The 21,769-nt window shown below is 38.0% G+C and overlaps 1 protein-coding gene across 6 annotated transcripts in view; it reads left to right on the forward strand.

Annotated features, from left to right (window-relative positions):
- STAG1 (STAG1 cohesin complex component) overlaps positions 1 to 21,769 on the forward strand; it is a 350,463-nt gene that overhangs the window by 103,947 nt on the left and 224,747 nt on the right. For all 6 annotated transcript variants that reach the window (XM_059663860.1, XM_059663856.1, XM_059663857.1 and 3 more), the window contains 2 exons: positions 7,941 to 8,052; positions 14,991 to 15,093. In XM_059663860.1, coding sequence (XP_059519843.1) covers positions 8,024 to 8,052; positions 14,991 to 15,093 — 132 coding nt within the window. In that variant the 5' untranslated portion in view covers positions 7,941 to 8,023. The remainder of the gene's footprint in view (positions 1 to 7,940; positions 8,053 to 14,990; positions 15,094 to 21,769) is intronic.

Genomic DNA, 21,769 nt, shown 5'->3' on the forward strand with positions numbered 1-21,769 from the left:
GCAAGAATACACACAACTGAAGTTCTACCCTTCTTTGTTCATCATACCAGGAGGCTTCTATTGATATGTCTCTTTATTAGTGGTGTTAACTATGACTTCTTCATTAAGGGAGATTTTTGCCAGGTTTTTCCACTGTAATATTACTATTTTCCTCTTTTTAATTAATTAGTTATAAAAGAACTTTTGCTAAACTAGTCCAAAAAGTACTGAGCCACTATACTTTTATATCTTTTTTTTCTGTTTTGGACCACACTCTTTAAAGTTTATTTAGTCATAAGGATTTGTTAAGAACCCATATCTTCCTGATCAAGGTTCCATAGAATTTGTTTATTCACTGCTTCATCAAACTTAATAGGTATATATTCTTCACCTATCATGGATTCTATACTTTTTCTGTCTTGCTGAAATTTTAAGTTCCTTAAGAGCAGGCATTTATTACTAGATTTTAAATACCAGTTGGAGGTATGGAATGGTTGGCACCAAAAGAAGATGGTGTTGGCTTTTTAACTTTGTGTCTCTCCCCCCCCCCTCCCCCCGTGAAACTAAGCATATAGAAAACCATTTTAGAATATCTCTTGGAGACTTAAATTGGAGATTTATTCCTAGCCCAGAGAACAGAAATGTGCACAATACAGTGAGAAAGGTTTTTAATATTATTCATGTTTCAAAATTAGAATTAGTATTGTGGATTTAGTTTTGCAAATTAATATTTTATAAACAGTTAATAAAATATGGAGAAAGTATATGGAAAGATAGTTAAGCTTTAGCTATAAATTATGGGTGAAATGCTAATCTTTTTTTCTGCAAAGCTTTATTTAATGGATTAATATAATTCACACATACTTTAAGGGAATTGAAAAAAAAGGTTGGCCTTCAGTGATGTTTTCTTCATCATATTTAAATGAAAAAATGTGTTTTTGTTAAATTCCACAAATTTTTCTTAGGACGGTGGTAAAGTAATGGTTGTTGTTTCCACACTTTTGAAATAATTTTTATATGAAAATCGTAGTGCTATATAATTTAATTATTCATAAGGTGTTTTTTTAAAGCATTTTCCCATAAGTATTTTTATTTTTTCAGAAACTTTTTAACAGTAGATGTTTATTTGCTTTAGGTAAAGGTCAAACTTTGAAATATTTTTATTGTTCCCTGTGTGCAGTTATAAATTGGTGATATACATGAAGCTATTACAGTTCTTATTTGTATGAGTAGGTATGTTCATTAGGATAATATCTAAAAGGATGTCATTTTTAGTGGGGAGAGGTTAAGTGGTGGTGGTGGTTGAGTTATGGAAAATATGTAATTTTTATTTATTAGTTTTTAAAATATATTTTTATTGATTTCAGAGAGGAAGGGAGAGGGAGAGATAGAAACATCAATGATGAGAGAAAATCATTGAATCGGCTACCTCCTGAATGCCCCCTACTGGGGATCAAGCCCGCAACCTGGGCATGTGCCCTTGACCTGGGACCCTTCAGTCTGCAGGCTGATGCTCTATCCACTGAGCCAAACCAACTAGGGCGAAAATCTGTGATTTTTAAAAATTACAATGCAGTTTTCATATAAAGCAAATGAAAACATAAATTCCTGTACTTTTGATAGGCAAGTCTGTCAGTTTTCTATTTGCAAGTATTCTCTTAAATATTTAATGCAGGGTTATTTAATATAGGCAACTTCATTTCCTTGGGGTTCCTTTTTACTTGTTAGCTATTTTAAAAACTGATGGCATTTTAAATGCTTTTTAAATTTAGAACACACCAATCAATAACATTTATTTGTGATCAGTGAATTATATGATTTAATATGGTATAAGAATAGTTTGGAGGGCTCTATATTTAAATAAATTTATTTAAATTAAAAATTTTATCTTAAAATGGTAATGAACACAACTGTAATCCTTTTTTTTTTAGTTGGATTAATAATAGAGCTATGAATGAATATCTTGACTCTGCCACAGATCCATATATTAAATCCCTGCAGTCTTTGAACTTTCATTATTGTTTCCAACCTGTTCTAGTCTTGATAAAGTACTTTATATTCAGTTCTTTTCTCTTGGTTCCACTTTGGGTTTATAATTTTACTGTTGTTCATTAGACTTGTTATTTTGCATATGACTTTTGATTCTGATCCCTCATCAATGCTCTGGTTTGGATATGTCCAATTGATACTCTTAGATTTTTCTCCCTTTTTCACATAGTGCAGCTGCCCTACCTTAGGTGGACACTGACACACAATGTATATATTACCAGGAAGCAGTATTCTTCTCCAGAGAGAAACCAGGGATGGAGCTTTTTTTAGCTTCAGTGTTTTACAGATTTCCAGAAATGAAAAGTTGTATTTAAATTAAAAGGTAAATTATATAACAGTTATGTAATTGCATAATTATAAAGTATAATGGTGATAAGATCCTATGCACAATAGCATTAAAACAAACTTACTGTTGAATTAGCTATTTACCACTTTATTAATGTTAACTAGTGGCATTGTTTGTCTTTATTTTTAGACTTGCTAATTTTTCTGCCACTTTTGGGTGCCAGGTACTAGACAATTTGTTAGGAACAGAAAGGGAAGACAGTTCTTTCTAAAAGATCATGTGGCAATTGCTGTGAACTTACAACGGTTCTAAAAATTCAGTTTATTGTTCGTTCATTCTGTGTGGTTCAGTGGTTGAGCGTCAAGAGGTACATTTGATTCCCGGTCAGGGCACATGTCTGAGTTGTGGGCTCGATCCCCAGTAGGGAGCGTGCAGGAGGCAGCTGGTCAATGTTTCTAACTCTCTATACCTCTCCCTCTCTCTCTAAAAACAAATAAAACCATATATATTTTTTAAAGTCAACATAGAATAGTCAAAAGGGAAGTGAATGAAATTTATAACTACAGTTTGCTGAATAATATATGCATGCACACAATATATTGCAAAAGTATTGAGTTGTGTTCGTGTACAAGGTAGAATGAAAACTCATAGACGTGAGACCTAACTCTACCTAGATTTCAGAAAGGTTGGAGATTTCCAGTTTGTTTCAGGAAGAGTCAGGTATGGGCCATGAGCTAGTATGTACACATCAGAAAAGCAGAAGAGAGTTGGTTTTGTACAGGAAATAATCACTTTGGTATTAGAGTAATGGGAAAGGAATAGTGAAAGATGAGATTACTGGAGAGCATTAAGGTTCTAGGTGCCATTTCATGATGTTGGAGTTTATCAACACTAATAAAAGAGAAAAATGGTAATTGGCGTACGAGCTACCCTTTTCATTGGCTAATCAGGGCTATATGCAAATTAACTGCCAACAAGATGGCGGTTAATTTGCATATGTAGGCACAATGCAGGGAGGCGAAAGGGAAAGCAGGAAGAAGCCCCCTGCCACTGACAGTGATCGGAAACCCAGGGGGGAGCTAAGAGCTGGGGGGCAGGGCAAAGGCGGCCCTGGGGCCGCCTTTGCCCTGCCCCCCAGCCATGATCGGAGAATCAGGTGCCTTTTCTGCCCTGGCCAGTGATAGCAGGAAGTAGGGGTGGAGCCAGCGATGGGAGCTGGGCACGGTCGAAGCTGGCAGTCCCAGGAGCTAGGGGTCCCTTGCCTGGGCCTAAAGCGGAGCCCACGATCGCGGGGCCGCTGCAGCTGCAGGTCCCTTCTGCCCGGGCTGGACGCCTCAGCCAGAGGCGTCAGGCCTGAGCAAGGGGCCGATCCTGCGATTGGAGGGTGATGGGGGTCAACGCCTGAGGGCTCCCAGTATGTGAGAGGGGGCAGGCTGGGCTGAGGGACACTCCCCCCCACACACACCCAGTGCACGAATTTCGTGCACCGGGCCCCTAGTAAGAAGATAAAATTAAGAGAGTAGTGTTTGTAAGGAAAATTGTGACTAGATATGAGGATAATATGGAGGCAGCATTTGGGGAAAGCTTGAATGTGTTTATCATGGAATTGTATTTTCAGAGGTTAGTGTGTACAGTTTCGGGAGAGATTGATCAATACAAAAAACGTAAAGCTCTCTTCATCTGAGAGTCATTTGGCTTGTCATTTTTCTTTAGACCGTGGACAGTCATCTGTGTTGTGGGATGGCATCCTATATAATAAAAGGCTAATATGCATATTGTCCCCTTGACCAGGAGTTCGACTGGGAGTTCAACCAGAAGTTTGACCAGGGCACGGGGCCAGCCCGCCAACCGCCCTCGGCCCCTCCTCCTGGCCGGCAGACCCCACCCATGCATGAATTTGTGTACTGGGCCTTTAGTAAATATATAGAAGCAGAGGATGCAAAATTGAACATGAGGAGAACTCAGTTAACAAACTAACCAAATTTAGCAGTGTTTTATTTAAAAGATAAACAGTTGAGGATTGCATTCTTACTGTGACTCACGCTGGTGAAGGGGGAAGATGGCAGGCCAAGCAGGTATTAGGATGTGAGATAAAGGAATAGGATTTACCAAAATGGAGGACTGTTAAAGTTCGAAAAGCCTTCATAAATGATCTTATACACACATGCCATCCCACAACACAGATGAATGTCCACGGTCTAAAGAAAAATGACAAGCCAAATGACTCTCAGATGAAGAGAGCTTTACATTTTTTTCCCCTGTTAATGGGCCATACTTTTCTGTTTCTCTATATGCTCATGGTTTTTTGTTTTTATTGTTAAAAATTGGACACTTTGAATATTATAATGTGGTAACTAGACACTGATTCTTTCCTCTTCCCAGGGTTTACTCTTGTTACCTCTTAAGGACTGCAGTCATCTGTTTAGTGACATTTCCAAACTATTTTTGCAAAGACTAACCCTTGTCATGTATAACAAATGAAATTTTATCTCCATCATAAGCAATGATCTCCCGAGCCAGTGGTAGTCAAAAGGAAAAAATGTTATCTCTTGGTGTTTGCATACTGTTACTTAGCTCAGGTATTCCTTTAAAGGTTAGCTAAGTAGTCTTGGTCTTTACCTTGTGATTTCACACAGCCCAAAAATCAACTAGAGTTGAAAGCTTATGCTCCTCTCAGTTTTTCTCTAAGTATACATCCATCTGTGGGCTTGCATGTAGCACTCTGGATTTCCTGGTGTACAGATAGCCCTTTAAAGCTCTTATTTCTCACAGTATCTTCCTTCTCAGCCTCCTAATTTCAAGGCTTTTCATATGTTCTGCCATTTGTCCCATCCACTGTCTCTTGCTTCAGGCAGCTACTTGTAGTGTCTGTATTAAAAATTTTTTTGAAAGATGACAGCTGGGAAGCCCTTCAAAACACACAGTTTCAATTTTTTAGAATACTATGATCCATGTTTTTCTTTTTGGCACCAGCAAGCTGTACCAGGAACTTGGACTGCTATTCCTGTGGTCACCATTGAGCTGGGGAGGGTGGGTGGTAGACAGATAAGCTAAATGCCTATAGTACTTTCTTAGAAGATTTCATAGATTCTTTTAAAAATACGTTTTTATTGATTTTTAGAGAGAGGAAAGGAGAGAGAGCAAGCAAGAAACACTGATGTGAAAAATAAATGTTGATCGGCCGCCTCCCACTTGTACCCCAACTGGGGATGTGCCCTGACCAGGAATCAAACAGGCAACCTTTCAGTGCATGGGACGATGCTCAACCAATTGAGCCACACTGGCCAGGGCTAATAGACTCTTTTTTTTTTTTTTTTGGCTAAAAACTCCTTTATTTACGTTTTTATTAGATCCCTTAAAGTTGATTTTTGTCCATAAATGTTGTTTTTGTCTTTATTTTTTTTCCAGTCTAAGAATTGCTTCATTGAAGGGCTTATTCTTGGAGCTGCCTATTTCTCCATTTTTCATGACATCACTCTTTTATTTCATTTTTGAAAGATTATTATCATTGAGTATATAATTTAGGGGTCGCTTTGTTTCTTCTCAGCACTGTAAGGATATTATTCCATGTCTTTCAGCTTACATCATTTCCAATGAAAAGTCTGATGAAGAATTTTATTTAACTTCCTTTTGAATTTTCTCTAACTTTTGGTTTTTAGCAATATTTATATTTTAAAGTATTTATTCTGCTTATGAATCTATTTATCTGTGTTTTAATATCTTAAATTATTTTTGACAAATTCTCCTCTATTTCATCAAATATTTTTTCTGTCCTATACATTCTTTTTCTGGAATTCCAGTTGAACCTATGTTAATCCATTTGTACATCTTGTCCTGTCTTAGATGCTCTGTTTTGTCCTACTTCCCCTGCTACTTTTTAAAAATAGATTTTATTTTTAAAAATATTTTTATTGATTTCAGAGATGAAGGGAGAGGGAGGGGGAGATAGAAACATCAATGATGAGAAAGGCTCATTAATTGGTTGCCTCCTGCACCACCCGCAACGGGAATGGAGCCTGCAACCCAGGCATGTGCCCTGACCAGGAATCATTCCGTGACCTCCTGGTTCTTAGGTCGATGATCAACCACGGAGCCACACTGGTCGGCTTAGGGTTTACTCCTGATGTTGTACATTCTATGGGTTTTAACAAATACATGACATATATCTGTGTCCACCATTGTAGTATTATACAGAATAGTTTCACTGCCCTAAAAATCCTCTGTGTTTACCTATTCATCCCTCTCTTCCTGGAACTCCTGACAACCATGCATCCTTTTGTATCTCCATAGTTTTGCCATTTTCAGAATGCCATATAGTTGGAATTACATGGTATTTAGCAGTTTCAGATTGGCTTCTTTTCCTTAGTAATAAGCATTTGAGCTTTCTCATGTCTTTTCATGACTTGATACCTCATTTCTTTTTAGTGCCAAATAATATTTCATTTTCTGCTTATAGCACAGTTTATTTATTTATTTACCTCCTAAAGAACATCTTGGTTGCTTCCATGATTTGGCAATTTTTAATAAAGCTGCTATGAACATATTCATGCAAACTTTGGTGTGGGCATAAGTTTTCACTTTATTTGGGTAAATACCAAGGAGTATGAGTACTGGTGGTATTGATTGATTGTAAGACATTTTTCTAAAGAAGACATGCAAATAACCAACAGGTACATGAAAAACTATTCAACATCACTAATCATCAGGGAAATGCAAGTAAAAAAACACTATCACCTTACACTTGTTAAGATATCCATTATCAAAAAGACAAGAGAAAAATGCTCTGAAGACATGGAGAAAAGGAACCCCTTGTACACTGTTGGTAGGAACGTAAACTGGAAAAAAACAGTATTGAGATTTCTCAAATAATGAAAAGTAAAAATACCATATGATTTGGCAGTCCCCCTTCTGGGTATATTTTCAAAGGAAACAAAATCATTATCCCAAAGAGATATTTGTACTCCCATGTTCATAGCAGCATTATTCACAAATTGCCAAAGTATGGAAATAACCTAAGTGCCTGTCTATAGATGAATGAGTAAAGAAAATGTGTGTGTGCACCTGCATTTATATGCACAGGTATAAACACAGAAAAATATTTCTGTGTTTTTAAATAAAGGAAATTCTGTCATTTGTCAACATGGATGATACTGGAGGACATTATGCTAAATGAAAGAAGCCACTCAAAGAAAGACAAATACCACATGGTATCATATATGTGAAATCCCGGGGGGAAAGAGGGCAGTAGAACTCTTAGAAACAGAGTGAAAAAGTGATTGCTAGGGACCATGGACTGGGGGAAATAGGGAGAGGTTGGTGCAAATATACAAACTTTTACTTATAGATGAATAAGGTATGACAATCTAATGTATAACATGGTGTCTGTAGTTAATAACATTTTATCGTATAATTGAAATTTGCCTAAAGAGTAGAACTTAAATGATCTCACACAAAATAAAGGTAAATATGGGAGGTGATGGATGTGTTAATTAACTTGTGGCGAAGCCCTTCACAATATACATCTATATCCAGTAATCACATTGTACATTGTATATTTTAAACATCTTAACAGTTTTGTCAATTATACTTCAATAAAACTGGAAAAATATTTTTTTTTTATTAACAGGATTGCCTTTGAGGTTATTTTTAAAGTTTTGAGTTGTACAGCACTTGATTCTTTTGCTCCATTGTGGAAAGATCTCTCCAGCAATGATTACTTCGGAGTTACCAGTGTTACAGTAAGTATTGTAATTTTCTTATTTTTTAAAATGTGTATAACATTTTTCTATATCAAAATGTCCTCTTTTATGAGACATATCAAATATGTTCTCTGATATATTTAGATAGTCAGGCAATATGTTTGAATTCAAAGAACAATTAGAGTGCATAATTACCATATCCATCCTTGGCCCATGGTATTATAATGTCAATATGTTCTGTGGTATTGAACAAAAAATGAAGTGTTAATTTAAAAAGAACCATATTCATTCCTTTATAGATTGTTTATGATTTCTCTTGTGCTACAAGTTGTGATAGAGAATAGATTGCTTGTAAACCATATATATTTTGTTTGGCTATTTACAGAAAATGTTTGTAGACCTTTATTCTGTATCACAGTTTCTCTATCATACCTCCCACCTCCGGTTTGTTTTCCCTGAGATTGAGATTCTTAGTATATTCTGGTTGCCAGAAGTAATCTGAAGGACATACCAGTTGGCATTTCTGGTAACATCTTATTAGATTTTTTGGAGTTACAGGACCAATCTAGAATTGAGTCTAATTTTTGGATTTTCTTGGAAATGTGATCATTGTAGTGGCAGATACTTTTCCTTTCATAGGTTTCATCAAGGTGCTAATTAGGAATATGTATATTATGATCTTATGTGATAACAGTTTAGATACAATGAAAGGAATCAACAGTTTACACAATTATACACACACACACACACACACACTAGAGGACCGGTGCAAAAGTCTGGGAGCCCTTGGGAAATGTCTGAATGACAGCTTAGTGCTCCTGCAGAGGCAGGAGAGGCTCCCGCCACTGTCGCTATGCTTGCCAGCCATGAGCCCGGCTTAGGGCTTCTGACTGAGTGGCCCTCCCCCTGTGAAAGCACACTGATCACAAGGGGGCAGCCTCCTGCATTGAGCATCTGCCCCCTGGTGGTCAGTGCGTGTCATAGCAACTGGGTCGTTCCACTGTTTGGTCGATTTGCATATTAGCCTTTTATTATATAGGATGTTTATTGTCCCAGTTTATTTGTTTTATATTTTAGTGCAAAAGACTTCTTTAATTTTTATTTTTTAATTGAATTTATTGGGGTGACATTGGTTAGTAAAATTATATAGGTTTCAGGTGTACAAATCTATAATACATCCAGTTTATTTATATACCTTTTTTTCCAAGAGATTATAGTTGGCTTTCCATTGGTCTCCTGGGTCTCTGTTTTTCCTTCAGAGCTCTAAGACAAAGAAGCTGTCCAAACTACTTTACCTGCTTGAAAAACCATCAATACTTGTCCTCCTTTCCTCCAAATATCGGAGATACAATTTAAGCTTTTTCTAGTTACTTACCTCAAGCTTCTTTATTCACCCTTTACTCAAACATAATACCGATTTTTGTAATGTAGGCACTAGAAAGGTCACTGTAGTGAGTGACCTCATTATTTCTTGGCTTACTTAAATATTACAATTATCAATGAATTTGTCATCATAGTGTTGCTTACTATTAGGCATTGTCAAATACTATGAATTGCCATATATATTCCACCACATAATGCTGTACCAGGAAGTATGCTAGATTTTAGGGAGAAAGAGTATGTAAAAGAGAATCAGTCCTTGCCCTAGCTGGGTGGCTCGGTTGTACTGTCATTGGTACACCAAAAAGGTTGCAGTTCTATTCTCGGTTAGGGCACATACTTAGGTCACAGGTTAGATCCTCTGTCTGAGTGCATACGGGAGGCAGATGATCCATGTTCCTCTCTCACATTGATATTTCTCCCTTTCCCCCTACCTTCTCTCTCCCTCCCTTCCTCTCTCTCTAAAATAAAAAACAAACCAAAACATATCCTTGGGTGAGGATAAAAAAAAAAGAAGACTTGAGTTCTTGTTGGCATGAAGCTTATTATAGATAGATAATAATTAAATAACCACAAATATAGATCTAAATGCCTTCAGTGCTATGAAGGTAAATTAGAGGATTTTATGAGAATTTTAACACATGCCTTGATTTAGTCAACTTTTAAAAAGATATATATTTTTTATTAATTTCAGAGAGGATGGGACAGGGAGAAAGAGATAGAAACATCAACGATGACAGCATATCATTGATAGTCTCCTGCACACCTCACAGTGGGGATCAAGCTCACAACCTGAGGCTGTGCCATGATCTCCTGATTCATAGGTCGATGCTCAACCACTGAGCCATGTCGGCTGGGCAAGTCAACTTTTCTAAGGGTGAGATAGTTCACGTGATAGTAAGTGGAGTGAGGGTTTGGTGAAAGAATAGATCAGTATATAAATTCAAGACTGAAGGAATGGCATGTGCAAAGACCCTGAAAAAGGAGGAGTTATGGTATGTTTGAGGGACTGAAATAAAGCTGGGTTTTGTTTGTTTCCTTCCCACCCCCGCTCCCTAGTTTGGGAATAGAGAGTGACATTAGATAAGGCTTGTGACTAGAGTGGGGCTATATCATACAAGAATCTGCTAAGTCATATTAAGATTTAGAGTCTTTCTTCCTCGGAATAGTAGGAAACCACTGTAGAGTTTTTAAGCATGGAAGAGAACTAACAAGACATACCTAGAAAAATCATTCTTAGTGCAGTATAGTGATTAAATTGTAAGGGGCAACAATAGAAGCAAGAAGACTTAATAGGAGGAGGATGTTGCAGTATCCAGGCCAGAGATGTTGACAACTTGAACTAAAGTCATTACAGTGGAACTAGAGAGAGGTAGATAGAATTTTAAAGAGTTTTAGGGAGGAAAAAAAATCATCTATACTAATAAAAGGATAATATGCTAATTAGACCAGATAGACCGGATGTACTTTTGGATAAAGCCATGGTGGCGGGGGCTGAGGCAGAGGCGGTTAAGGGCGATGAGGCAGACAGGTGAGCAGTTAGGAGCCAGCGGTCCTAGATTGCGAGAGAGATGTCCAACTGCCGGCAGTCAGACATCCCCCGAGGGGTCCCGGATTAGAGAGGATGCAGGCCGGGCTGAGGGACACCCCCTCCCCCATGCACAAGTTTCGTGCACCAGGCCTCTAGTCCTATATAATAAAAGCCTAATATGCTAAGTGACCGACTGTTCATTCAACCATTTGACCAGTTGCTATGACACGCACTGACCACCAGGGGGCAGACGTTCTGACCGGTTGGTTAGCTTGCTGCTGGGGTCCAGCCAATTGGGACTGGGCGAGACGGGCTATCGCTGGACATGCCCTGGAGCCTTTCCGCGGTCCCTCCCCAGCCCCGATCTTGCACCGGTGGGGTCCCTCAGCCTGGCCTGTGCCTTCTTGCAATCTGGGACCCCTTGGGGGATGTCAGAGAGTCGGTTTCGGCCCTATCCCCACAGGCCATGTGGAGGGACCCCACTGTGCATGGGTCCTCTAGTTTCTATAATAATTGATCTGATTTTTCCATTCTCTTAATGTTCAATAGTCTTATAAATGTGAACATTAGCTATTTACAGGGTTTGTGTAGAGCAGTTGGTTGAACTTCAAATTAGCATACCCTTCACACCCAGCATTCTATTGTGCCTATCCTAGAGAGATATTTACTGGTATATAGTAAGAGTTAATGTACAGCCGAAACCAGTTTGGCTCAGTGGATAGAGCGTCGGCCTGCGGACTGAAAGGTCCCAGGTTCGATTCCGGTCAAGGGCATGTACCTGGGTTGCGGGCATATCCCCAGTGGGAGGTGTGCAGGAGGCAGCTGATCGATGTTTCTCTCATCCATGTTTCTAACTCTCTATCTCTCTCCCTTCCTCTCTGTAAAAAATCAATAAAATATATTTAAAAAAAAAAAAAGAGTTAATGTACAAGGAAAGTTGTTTCAGCTCTATTTGTAATAGTACAAAACTAGACACAATCTAAGTGCTTTTGATAGTGAAGTAGTTAAAATAAATTTCATATATATTATGGAGTTACTACTATTCAGGAATTCTACATATTTGTATGGAAATTCCTATTTAAAATTTTTAAAATTGAAATATAGATATTTTATATTTTTATATGTAAAAACAAACATTTATTGAAAAGTATTGATCAAACTTAATGTTATTCTGCATGTTGGAATTCAGAGTTAGGGTGGTGAAGTGAAACTCTTCTTCATATTATATCTTCTCTATTACTTGACATTAAAAAATTTATGTAGTATATATTCTCATAAACATTCCTACATATACTAATTGGAGTATATTAGCTTATTTGTTGGTAATAGCATTCACCTTTAAAGCTGGATGTAATTGGCAGAATTAGAAAACAAATGGTACTTTTCTCTTTTGTCAGTAAACTCTTCTTCAAGGATAAATTAGTTTCACTAATGGGTCACATATTATAACCTGGAACCAACCAGATCCTGTAGTTGCCAGGAGATTTTTTTAAAAATATATTTTATTGATTTTTTTACAGAGAGGAAGGGAGAGGGATAGAGATTTAGAAACATCGATGAGAGAGAAACATCAATCAGCTGCCTCCTGCATGCCTCCCACTGAGGATATGCCTGCAACCAGGGTACATGCCTTTGACTGGAATTGAACCTGGGACCCTTGAGTCCCCCGGCTGACGCTCTGTCCACTGAGCCAAACCGGCTAGCACAACCAGGAGATTTTTATAAGCATCAAAAGTGGGTTCTGTTTACACAAGAGAAATACAAAACATAAAATTTGCATTCTAGTATCCTGACATGGAGATAGAAAATTGAAGTTTACCTTGATAACTAAGTGGACTCTGCCACTTATCTAGGTGTGTGTTTATGGACAAGATATCAGGTTTTCATATCTTTTGTTTCCTCATCTAGAATTGGGAAAATAGTATGTTTTTTTTACAAAGTTTATGTGCATGTTTTATATAAACTGGAACACAGTATATGCTGAGTATAGTCTATTTGAACTGTAATGAGGAGAAAATATAATATGATTTATTGTCCTTTAGTAGAGATGAGTAAGATCAACTAGATCAGGAACTAACGAACTACTGCTAGTGACTCAGATGCCTGTTTTTAAGTATCATTGGACAATGGCTATTCATTTATGTATTGTCCTTGGCAACATTCATGCTGTGGTGCCAGAGTTGAGTAGTAGACATAAAGATGTGGAGACCCCCCTCCCCCAAGACTAAAATATTTACAGTATAGTTTTTAAAGAAAATGTTTGGTGACCCCTGAATTAGATCAATATTATTTATAGGTTTTGGTACTAGATTACCTTTGAAGATTTGCAAGTAGGGAGGTAACATGCTATAAGAATGTTACTGGTAGCATTGTACAGAATGGCTTGGACAAGGGAATTTGGAGAAGCAGGGAAATGAGATTAATTCAGGGAGTGGTGATTATAGGTAATCATGGAAAGAATGAGAGACAGAATTTTTATACTGAGGACAACTTAAGAGGATTTGTTAGCCGATGGCTCAAGGAAGATTGATGTGATTCTAATAATTTGAGTAAGACAGGATAGTGGTGTGGTGACAGTAATAAATTTTATGACAACTTAAAGCACATGCATGCATTAACTTAATAAATTAGTTAATCAGTGGTATGGCCATCAGCATAGAGCTAGAAATAAATCAGTATTGAACATAGTTATACATGTGGTATTTGGTGAACTTGAGGTAGAATTCAAAAAAGCATGTTACACATGCAGTTAAAAATTTTGAGCAACAGATGGTCAAGACTATTGACAATATATAGTTACTGATGTAGAATTTAGTGAATAAGTTTTTGTTCAGATTATCCATACCTTTTCAGTACCATGCTGAAGCCAACTTATATTGGCCTGGAGGGCTGAATATTTAATTTCTAGGAATTTTCTGACCTTGATTGAATATAACATAGCTATTTAAAAAAGTTAAATCATATAAATTTAAAATTAAATAATATTATAAGTAAAAGTAATAATAGTCAAAACTCTTCACTTCCTAATTACATAGTATTTTCTGCTCTTTAATTTTTTATTTACATCTATTTTATCTATATGGTGGAAATACTTTTTAGTGGTGTACAATTACTGTTCATTACTTCCCACTTCTGGTGATGTCAATTTTATAGTTTGAAATTGGCTGTGGTGGAAATACTTACATTATGAAAATCAGTTAATTGGATGTGGTGGGAATACTTAAATTATGAAAATCAGTAAATATTGTAAATCAGGGCTCAATTTATTGTTTTATAAATTGGTTATAGATTCAGTAAAGTGATAAATTAACAATGAGATTAAACTTGTATCAAGCCTATAGCCATTATATTATGAGAGCACAAAAAATTGAAGTAGTCCAGTATTTGAGATTTGTTATCCAATTCAGTGAAGAAGTTGTTTATACCACTGTACAATGATTTAAGTTCCAACAAATGTCTTTTTCATTTCACTTGCATTTTATTCACTCAAGTGAACAAAGGTATAAACCATCTTTCATGTCAAAACCCTATTTGTTTTTCACTTGCAACCTTAGGTTAGTTATGAATACAGGACTTTGGCAAAATTATCGAAATCATTTTATGTGAATAAATGAGCGACATGGAATTTACCCTTATATTGGTAACATTTCTAAGTTTATGTGCATATATATATATATATATATATATTTTTTTTTTTGAAGAGCCAGTTGTTAAACAATTACCAGCCCACCACTGACTTTCATGATTTATAAAACGAGTAAAATTCTTCCCAAACCTTTCTTTTCATATTGAAGAATTACTCGTTTCCCATTGTATTTTACATTTATATTTTGTATAGCAGCTGCCATTTCCATAGTCATTTCCTCCTTTTTATTTCTCTATTTGGGAGCTTCATTTCACTCAATGTTATGTGATATTAGCCAAGGAGGATAACATTTTTGATTTGCTAAACTAGAAGTATAAACCACTTCTAAGCATCCATATAATAGGAGGTAAGGAAAATAGTGGAACAATACTGCATTGTATTTATGAATTAATTTGTTCACTAAAATATCACATTTTCTAGGGATTCAACTAATGAAACTACTGCTCATTCTGATGCTGGCAGCGAACTTGAAGAAACTGAAGTCAAAGGGAAAAGGAAAAGGGGTCGTCCTGGCCGGCCTCCAGTATGTATTATGCTTCTCTTCTTTGTTTCTATAATGATAACCAAGTAAAGGAGCTTGATAAGAGCTGTTGGTTAATTCTAGTACTGTTAATACTTTTAGTGACTACTAAATATTCTTGGTAACTTTACTTCATAAATTGCCTTAGGTAGTAATCACAAAAGGGATAATGGTTATAGTATCTTTCTTGCTTTCTGTGTTTCTCTTACAAGTAAATGGTACTCTACGTGAAGACATAGAAATGATTTACATGGAATGAGGTATAGTTAGTTATGACTTCCCTGCTTTTTAAATGCAACTCTGATTTCTTGTGAGAACCTATGTTTGTAGTTTGGTAGTATTAGTTTGGGATTTGGGGCCAGTCTCAGAATATATTCTCATTCATGCATGATTGAGAAGTTTAGAAGAGCTCTAAGCATTCTTATTTTGAGGGATATCTTTATGTATTCTGAGTACGTGAGTCATCATTTAAGGCAGCATAAACTCTTTGAGACAATAGTATGAATGTGGCAAGGAGTTAAAGCTTGTACTATTTACACTACTTTTATGATATTTGCCATTAGCAATTTTATTTGTTTTATAAAAGTTATTATAGAATATTTCAGCCTCTTTTTTAGGATACTTAATAGTATAATGAACCCTTCATGTAACCATTGCCCAGCTATAGCAGTTATCAAATCATGGCCAATCTTGTTTTATCTCTCTACCCCTGTTTTCCTTTCCATGTTATTTTGAAGGTTATCTTACACATCATTTCATCTATAAATATTTCAGAATGTAGTACCAAAAGATAAGAACTTTACACTCTAGCCGTTTTGGCTCAGTGGATAGTGTTGGCCTGTGGGACTGAAGGGTCTCAAGTTCAATTCCGGTCAAGGGCACATGCCCAGGTTGCGGGCTCAATCCCCAGTAGGGGGCCTGCAGGAGGCAGCCGATCAGTGATTCTCATCATTGATGTTTCCATCTCTCCCTTCCTCTCTGAAATCAATAAAAATATGTTTTTTAAAAAAGGCTTTACTTTATTGTTTTTTTTAAACATCACTCTAATATCATTATCATGTCCCAAGGTAGCAGTATTTTATTAATATCACCAAATAACCAATTTAAAGTTTATAATCATTTCATAAATGTTATCACTTTTAAAATACAGTTTGTTGGTTTGAATTATGACACACATGATCTACCTTTTTTAATTGATGATTGTTATTTAACCAGTTATTTATATATATGTCCTTTGTAGTGACTTAGGATTTATACACACACGCACACACACACAACACACACACTAGAGGCCCAGTGCACAAATTTATGCACGGGTGGGGTCCGGCTGGTCTGGCCCGGATCGGGCCTGGCCTGTGGGGAGGAAGAGACAGTGGGAGGTTGGCTGGCAGGCCCCAACCCCAATGGGGTGGGGGGATGGAGCTGGCTGGGGGGAGGGGTTGCGGGCCATTTGGGGTGGTGGGGCAGCCATGGGGAGGAGCTGTGGGCAGTGGACCAGCTGGTCCTGTCCCCAAATGGGGTGGAGGGCCGATCAGGGACGAATGGCCTGGGGGAGGGACTGCAGGCAGTTGGCTGGCTGGCCCTGCACCTGATCGGGTCGGGGGGATGATCTGGGGTGGGGCCGGGCGAGAGGAGGTCCTGCAGGAGGTTGGCTAGCCGGCTGCCCTCGCCTCCTATTGGGGTAAGGGGGGTGATCAGGGGAGGGGCTGGCTGGGGGGAGGGACTGTGGGCCTATTGGGTTGGTGGGACCCCATCGGGGGCAGAGGGAGGGCCTTCAGGAGGTTGGCTGGCCAGCCCCGCCGCCTATTGGGGGGGGGCGGCGATCAGGGGTGGGGCAGGCCTGGGGGATGGACTGTGGGCTGATGGGGTGGGGCGGGGCTGGCCAGGGGAAATGACTGCAGGGTGGGTCTGGCTGGGGGGAGGGACTACGGGAGGTTGGCCAGTTGGCCCCACCCCTCTGGCCACAGTGGGCATCATAGCAACCGGTTATTCTGGTCGTTCTGTCGTTCTGGTCGCTGGCTTTATATATATATATATATATATACTAGGGGCCCGGTGCACGAAATTAGTGCACTGGGTGTGTGTCGGGGGGAGTGTCCCTCAGCCCAGCCTGCCCCCTCTCACATACTGGGAGCCCTCAGGCGTTGACCCCCATCACCCTCCAATCGCAGGATCAGCCCCTTGCCCAGGCCTGACGCCTCTGGCCTAGGCGTCCGGCCCGGGCAGCGGGGACCTGCAGTGGCAACGGGGGGCGCTGCGATCGCACGGGCTCCGCCCCTGCCCCTGCAGGATGCCTCTGGCTGAGGCGTCCGGCCCGGGCAGCGGGGACCCGCAGCTGCAGCGGCCCCGCGATTGTGGGCTTCGCTTTAGGCCCAGGCAAGGGACCCCTAGCTCCTGGGACTGCCAGCTTCGACTGTGCCCAGCTCCCATCGCTGGCTCCACCCCTACTTCCTGCTATCACTGGCCAGGGCAGAAAAGGCACCTGATTCTCCGATCATGGCTGGGGGGCAGGGCAAAGGCGGCCCCTGGACTGCCTTTGCCCTGCCCCCCATCTCTTAGCTCCCCCCTGGGTTTCCGATCACTGTCAGTGGCAGGGGGCTTCTTCCTGCTTTCCCTTTCGCCTCCCTGCATTGTGCCTACATATGCAAATTAACCGCCATCTTGTTGGCAGTTAACTGCCAATCTTAGTTGGCAGTTAACTGCCAATCTTAGTTGGCAGTTAATTTGCATATAGCCCTGATTAGCCAATGAAAAGGGTAGCTCGTACGCCAATTACCATTTTTCTCTTTTATTAGTGTAGAAGATGGAATAGATAGATAGATATCTTCTTTGTAGTGACTTAGTATTTTTTTATGTGTTTGCTGTTTCATCAGTGTTTATTTGTTTGCCACAGTTTTTAATTAACTTCAGTGAAACTTAATACCCTTTACTTTTCCAGGATGACTTCTAACATTTTTCTCTACCTTACTTTTATCCTCCACGTTTATTTAAAGGGCAAAATATTATGGAGGAAAAGATATGCATTGTAATCACTCTTTATAATTCCTCTTAATTTTGCAGAAGTATTTGGTGGTACAACATTTTTTACAAAAACATTTTGAGAAAAGTGAAAGAGTCTTGCACTTAGAAGCTGAGACGATTCTAGCTCCCCTTTGTATGATTTTTCTGAGACTCTAGGCAAATTACATTTCTTTTTCTGGGACTCATGGATATACAAGCAAAATTGGAAATTAGACTAAACTTGCTTGAAGGTAGGAGAATAAACTTTTGCCTATGTGATTTCTTACTTGAATTTTTAGTAAGTACATGTTCATCTCATGTTTATAAAAATTAAAAAAAAAAATGTTGACCAGGTAAGATGATAACATTCTAGAGACTTGTGTTAATTAGACTTTAGTCCATATTTTCATACTCATTAACTCACATGGCTATCTACCTACACTTCCACCTGACTCAGGACTATGTCTTGATCTTGGAAACAAACAAGATTTTCTGAGTTTGTACTCTGGACTTTGCACTGAGATGGTAATTTTTATGTCACTTAAATCCTCACACCAATATTATGAAATAGGTCTTATATACAGTTAACGAAGAACAAAACAAAAATAGAAAGTGGTAACTTTCCTAATGTAATTTGCCACAGACTTACTTGTTGTAGTATTATTTATAATAGTAAAAGATTCTAACTTCCAAACTCTTTTTTTTAAGAATGCCAAAATGCCAAGCTATTACTTAATATTGAGAGGTATAATTGTGGGAATGGTCAGATTTGAGTTATGCCCCAGTACCTGTTCTGAAAATTGCATGGAGATTTTCTTACAAAAAAATAAAAAATTATTAAGTAATTTGAGAGAAAGCAAGAAAGTGAGAGAAAAATATTGATTCATTGTTCCACTTTCTTATGCATTCATTGGTTTGTTAATGTAAAAAAACCTGGTGAAACCTGTAAAGAATTTTTGTGAGTTTATTTGAGCCAAACTGTTGACATATGCCATGAAGCAGAACCTCAACAAATTGAGATAATACCCCAGAGAATGGTGGGTTACATCTGTATTTACTAGTATACATTGCAATCAAAGGAGAGGCACATAGGTGGGTTACAGGAAATCCATTGGTGATAGACTAGAGAGGCAGGAGAAAGCAGAGTAGGGAAATCCCTGGGATTGGATAAAAAGTAAAATGATAGACACATACTTAGGTGGGTGCAGGAACAATTAACATAACAATGAAGGAATCTGTGGTATCTGTCCTGAAGCCCAGGCACATTAGGTTGTGCCTCAAGGGGTCCAGATAAAGGGAAGTTACAAGTTACCCAGACATTTCAAGGGTATGTTATTATAGATGCAAAAAGACAGATAGGCTCAGTTAAGGTAAAGGTTGACCTTGTCAGTGAAGATACTGGCCTAGGATGTAACTACCCGCACCGTGGGTGGCCATTCACCTCATAGTTACTGGTCCAGTGGTCATTCTGGTCATTCTGCTATCAGGGTCAATTTGCATATTACCATTTTATTATATAAGATTTTAATACTATTTATACTTTTGAGGAAGACTTCATGGATTTCTGGTTTTATTCATTTACTCAGTCATTTACTCAGTCACATGATAGTAATAGTATATATAAGGACTTTCTGATATGGGCAATATTGTTTTCCATTTCTTAGTTCTTAGGGGACATCTCGCTTTTGTTATTTCTTTTTGGCGTACTATTATTTCAAAGACTTTTGCTACTTATTAAACCACCCTTATTTTGCAGTTGTCCTAATTCATATTTGTTATAGCTCTCTACGCAAGTAATTACTGATCTCTAAGTAAACACTATATAGTATCATGTTTATACTAACTCTATGATTGCATTAACAAATAATGGACATCATTTTCTCTGTCTACACACACTACTCTTTTGATGATCACATCCAATCTCATAACTTAAAATAACACATCTAAGCTTATGTCACTTAGATTTATGTCTCCGGCCTGGACTCCAGACTCATAACCAAATGTTTGTTGAACATCTTTACTTAAATATTTAATGGGCCAAAGATGTTTTAAAAACGAAACTCCCAAGCTTTCTATTCCCCTGCCCACCTCTCTTCCATATGGCAACTTCATCTCTCTGGCTGCTCAGGCTATAAATCTTTTAGTCATTTTGACTCTGTCTTTCTCAGCCTGTATCCATTCTATCAGCAAATCCTATCCAATTGATTTGAAAATAAACATAAATTATTTTTTCTACAAAACTAGACTAACCCACCATCATTATGTTTTTGCTCAGTCCTTTCAGTCTTGCTCCTTGTTTCAGGGCCCTCTGTTTCATCTTCTTGTTGAGGCCTCCCCTAAAGATTTAAAATGGCAAATTCTCACTCTTACCCAAGGGGACTTAAAATTCCTTTCCGTGTGCGTGTGCATGTGCATTTGTGTGTGTGTGTGTGTGTGTTTTCTCCTTTCTTTAGAGCACTATTGCCATCTAACATAGTATACATTTTATTTACTTACTGTCTCTCTCCCTCTAGAAGTTAAGCTGTACCTTTTTTAACTGTGTCTGACTTTTCAGTACATGCTTATTTAATAAATGGTGTTCAATTCTGTTAAATCACCACTCTTTTTTTTCCTTTTAAAAATTCTTTTTATTTTGAAATAATTTCAGACATAGAAGAGTTACAAGAATGCAGATTGTCCAACTGTTAGCATTTTACTAGATTTGTTTTATATTTTCTCTCTATGTATACAAACACATATGCATATATATTATGTATAGTAGCATCATATATAAATATATATTATATACCTCTTATTTACTTTTTAACTGTTTGAGAATAAGTTGCAGACATGATGCCACTTTATTCCTAATGCTTCAATATGAATTTCCATGGACTAGTTTTTAGTTCTGACTTCCTTAATTTTCTTAAAGTATACCAAAATTTTTCCAGAAACCCAGAATTAAAACATGAGTCACTATTGAATTTTCTACTCCAAAGTTTCTTCCCCTTTCTACTATATCTAATGAGATTGTACATCTGATGAAATTTTATTTCACAGTGTCTTCTCTGTAATTCCCTTCTACTATTTCTCTACTTTTAATCTTTTTTGTTTTCCCTTTCATCCTTTTAAATACTTCCAGGTTCACTTTTTAAAAAAAACATCGGTTGCCTCCAGCATATGCTCTTACCAAGTATCGAACCCGGTACTTGATATGTGCCCCGACCAGGAATCAAACCCACCAACCAACTAAGCCACACCAGCCAGGGTACCAGGTTGACCTTTGCAAAAACTTGTTCAAATAGCAAGAAGTGTCTTTGTTTTGGGGAATGTTCTTTTGACTTACCTTACACCTAATATTTTATTGTGTTTCCCTAGTGATAGCCTTTCATTCAGTCAGATACATATCTTTGTCCTTCTGCACGTGGCTTGTGCTTTCCTACTTTTACACCTTAGTCCAGTGATGGCGAACCTATGTCACCTCTGTCACCCGAACTCATTTTTTTGGTTGATTTTCCTTTGTTAAATGGCATTTAAATATATAAAATAAATATCAAAAATATACATCTTTGTTTTACTATGGTTGCAAATATCAAAAAATTTCTATATGTGACACGGTACCAGAGTTAAGTTAGGGTTTTTCAAAATGCTGACACGCCGAGCTCAAAAGGTTCGCCATCACTGCCTTAGTCTATGGTGT

The sequence above is a fragment of the Myotis daubentonii genome, chromosome 14 (genome assembly GCF_963259705.1).
Source record: "Myotis daubentonii chromosome 14, mMyoDau2.1, whole genome shotgun sequence".
NCBI classification, from domain to species: domain Eukaryota; kingdom Metazoa; phylum Chordata; class Mammalia; order Chiroptera; family Vespertilionidae; genus Myotis; species Myotis daubentonii.